We start from the raw sequence: 3,841 nt of genomic DNA on the forward strand, positions 1-3,841 counted from the left end.
TCAACTAGGGAGTGAAGACCCTATGTTGGAAAAGAGACTAGGGAGTGGAGACCCTATGTCCAAAAATCATCAACTAGGAAGTGGAGACCCTATTTTGGAATATCATCAACTAGGGAGTGGAGACCCTATGTTGGAAAAGAGATTAGGGAGTGGAGACTCTATGTTGAAAAAGAGACTAGGGAGTGGAGACCTTTTGTCTAAAATATCATCAACTAGGGAGTGGAGTCCCTATGTTGAAAAATGCATCTAGGGATTGGAGACGCTATACTACCATGATTTTGAACTTTTTTTCTTTTGGAGTTGTTGCTGCAAAGCTGTTTCTAGCCCTTGCGCAGTTTGTTTTTGGTTGCACCTGCTTCTTGCAATGTTTCTTTTGGATTGCACCTGTTTCCGGTTTTTGTTTTTCGAACAAAGAACAATTTGTTAGTTTAAATGGCTGTGGGTTTTGTGGTCTTGAATGTTTTGGTGACTTAATATCGGCCCTTTCAACTGCAACTAGTTATTTCCTCATACCAATTCCATTTCTGATCCTGGAGAACCTCTAGCTTTTCCACACTTTGCCATGACGGTTAGTCACGTGGTACTTAACCTTTCAACTTTATTTTGCCTTTGTGGGCATTTGACTTTGATTTCCTTTGTTTTCATGAGTTTTGATTTAAAAACATCGGCCATCATGGCCAATCGGAGTCGATTTGATGCCTTTGCCGAGGCTTGGTGCCTTTCGAATATTGGCTCATATCAGACAAAAAACCCTTTAAATCACCTTTTCCATCCTTTCTTTGTCTTAGTTTCAGAACAAAATTAGACCGAAAGGGATTCAAAGTAAAGCACACAATGGAATGGAGAAATGAACTTAGACGAGAGGTATCCCTTTCGGGGAAAAGAAACAAGGACTTATCTTGAGTGCATGCAGACTTCAATGAACATGACATGCCTCTTGGACTGGATGCCTGATCTGCGTAGACCATCAAACTCTCAGAAATTCATCACAACTTTTCCTTGAAATCGAGAAACCTTGCCCAGGACTGTGTCGATGTCACTGACTGTGAGGATCCTATTTTCGATCAGTGGCACCCTTTGCGGGTTTTCACTAGCTGAAGTCTCTCATTTCTCTTCTCACCGTCGCCTTATAGTACTTTTTACGAGTTTTCACTAGTAAGACTCTCATTTTCTCTTATCATCGTCGCCTTATAGTGTTCTTTACGAGTTTTCACTAGTAAGACTCTCTCATTTTCAATTTCTCAGCTTACTATCGCCTTATGGTGCCCATGAGGATTTTCACCGATAAGACTCTCTCATTTTATTTCTCTCATTTTGTTGTATCAGATCCAAGTAATTGTACCCTCCCATTTTGAACCTAGTTGCCGATTGATCAGAAGGACTTGAATAGGGTTTTTTGGGGTAAAAAGCATTCGTATCGAATTAAAATGTTGGAACCTTTCAAGCAAATCCATCGCCGAATCATTGTAACTTCTGCCCCAGTTTCAACTTTTGGGGGACTTTAGATTTTTGTTTTGGTGTGACTGAACCCCCGCAGAGAGGCTGCCTACGTATCCTTTCAGAATCAAGTCGAATGTAGTTCAAGGAACATGACTTTCAGGTTCTAAAGAGATCAAAGAAAAAGGGAACCGGCTCAAAGGGAAGGGTTGGTAGTGTTTGGGTAGCAAGAATGAAAGTCTTCGTCATTCCAATCAAAGAGTATTAAAGTTGCGAAAAGGGTCAAACGTAATACCTCTTGACCGCATCTCCATTGACAGCTATTTCTAGATCATTTCCTTCAATATCCCCCAAGTACAACGCTCCTCTTGGCAATACTCTTCTTATAATGTACGGACCTTTCCAATTCGTAGCAAATTGTCCTTTGGCTTCTTCATGGTACGGGAGACTACGTCTTAGAACGAGTTGCCCCACTTAAAAGTTTCTAGGCCGCACTTTCTTGTTGTAGGCACGGGCCATTCTTTGTTGGTACAGCTGGTCGTGGAAAACTGCGACCATCCGTTTTTCATTAATCATGATCAATTTTTCCAACCGGATCTTGACCCATTCATCATCCTCAATTTCGGCTTCAACAATGATTCGAAGAGAGGGAATTTCAACTTCTGCAAGTATTATGGTTTCAGTACCGTAAGCCAATAAATAGGGGATGGCTCCAACTGGTGTGCGCACGGTTGTGCGATATCCCAATAATGAAAAAGGCAGCTTTTCATGCCACTGTCTGGAACTTTGAATCATTTTCTTGAGGATATTCTTGATATTCTTGTTTGCAGCTTCAATAATGCCATTAGCTTTGGGCCGATAAGGGCTAGAGTTACGATGCGTAATATTAAATTGTTCGCATACCTCCCTCATCAAGTGGCTATTCAGATTTGCATCATTGCCTGTAATGATAGTTTTAGGAATACCAAAATGACAAATAATGTTGGAATGCAAGAAGTCCACCACCGCTTTCTTGGTGACGGCTTTGAAAGTGACTACTTCAATCCACTTTGTGAAGTAATCGATGGCAACTAGAATGAATCTGTACCCATTTGAAGCTTTCGGCTCGATTGGCCCAATAACATCCATACCCCAGGCAACGAACGACCAAAGTTCTGACATAAGATGCAACTCTTAAGGCGGTGCATGAATCAGGTCACCGTGTATCTGACATTGATGGCATTTCCGGACAAAACTGAAGCAATCATTTTCCATGGTCATCCAGTAATAACCTGCCTGAAGGATTTTCTTTGCAAGGACATATCCATTCATATGAGGCCCACATACTCCCGAATGCACTTCATTCATGATATTTTCATCTTCTCGGGCATCTACGCACCTCAAAAGATTCAGATCTGGAGTTCTTTTGTACAAGACTTCTCCGCTCAAAAAGAAACAACTGGCAAGCCTTCTGATAGTTCTCTTTTGATCTCCACTGGCCTGCTCAGGGTATTCCTTTGTTTTCAAAAACCTTTTGATATCATGATACCATGGCCGAACATCTGGTTCTATTTCAATTGCATTACAATAACCATGCCTTTCTCGAATTTGGAATTCCAGCGGGTCAATATGGACATTACTTGGATACGGCAATATTGAGGCCAAAGTAACTAATGCACCAGCTAATTCATTGTGGAATCAAGGAATATACATGAACTCGACAGACTTGAACCGTATGTTAAGATCCTCCACATGTTGCCTATATGGAATAAGCTTGATATCTTGAGTTTCCCATTTACCTTGGGCTTACCTAATGATCAAATCAGAATCTCCCATGATTAACAATTCTTCCACATCCATATCAGCTGCCATATTCATGCCCATAATGCAGGCTTCATACTCAGCGGTGTTGTTGGTACAGAAGAACCGAAGTCAGACTGTGGCCGGATAGTGCTGACCAGTAGGCGAAACCAAAATTTCTCCGATACCGACACATTTTGCATTTACAGCTCCATCAAAAAACATTTTCCAAGAATTGGTGTCTTCTGGAATTACTTTAACTGAATTTACTTCCTCGTCCTGAAAGTAAGTACTTAGGGGTTGGTATTCATCATCAACCGAGTTCTCAGCTAGATGAACCGCCAAGGCTTGAACTTTCATCGTCGTGCGGGTGGGTGACATAGACAATGTCGAACTCAGTGAGCAAGATTTGCTATTTTGTTAACCTTCCTGTAGGCATTGTTTTTTGGAATATGTACTTTAGAGGATCCATTCTGGTTATGAGATATATGGTGTAGGCCAAAAGATAATGTCTGAGCTTCCAGACGACCCTAGTTAGGGCGCAGCAAGTTCTTTCTAACAGAGTGTATTTGGCTTCATAACTAATACTTCTTGCTCAAATAGTATATGGCTTGTTATCTCTTCC

General features: G+C 41.2%; 1 protein-coding gene across 1 annotated transcript; it reads right to left on the reverse strand.

The window, feature by feature from the left end:
- Positions 1-2,610: 2,610 nt before the first annotated feature.
- Positions 2,611-3,576, reverse strand: LOC117273531 (uncharacterized). Its single transcript, XM_033652709.1, has 2 exons — positions 3,375-3,576; positions 2,611-3,098 (listed from the first exon to the last, which is right to left on the reverse strand). Exons 1-2 carry the CDS (start codon positions 3,574-3,576, stop codon positions 2,611-2,613), a joined length of 690 nt encoding a protein of 229 aa, XP_033508600.1.
- Positions 3,577-3,841: the final 265 nt, after the last annotated feature.

Source organism: Nicotiana tomentosiformis, chromosome 1 (assembly GCF_000390325.3).
Source record: "Nicotiana tomentosiformis chromosome 1, ASM39032v3, whole genome shotgun sequence".
In the NCBI taxonomy this organism is placed as follows: Eukaryota; Viridiplantae; Streptophyta; class Magnoliopsida; order Solanales; family Solanaceae; genus Nicotiana; species Nicotiana tomentosiformis.

Bases quoted from the DNA above. Each gene is read 5' to 3' on its own strand.
- LOC117273531 (XM_033652709.1), bottom strand. From the start codon at position 3,576: ATGAAAGTTCAAGCCTTGGCGGTTCATCTAGCTGAGAACTCGGTTGAT. The intron at 3,099-3,374 runs GTCAGCACTATC...ACAATGAATTAG, and splicing joins AATTTTGGTTTCGCCTACTG to CTGGTGCATTAGTTACTTTG.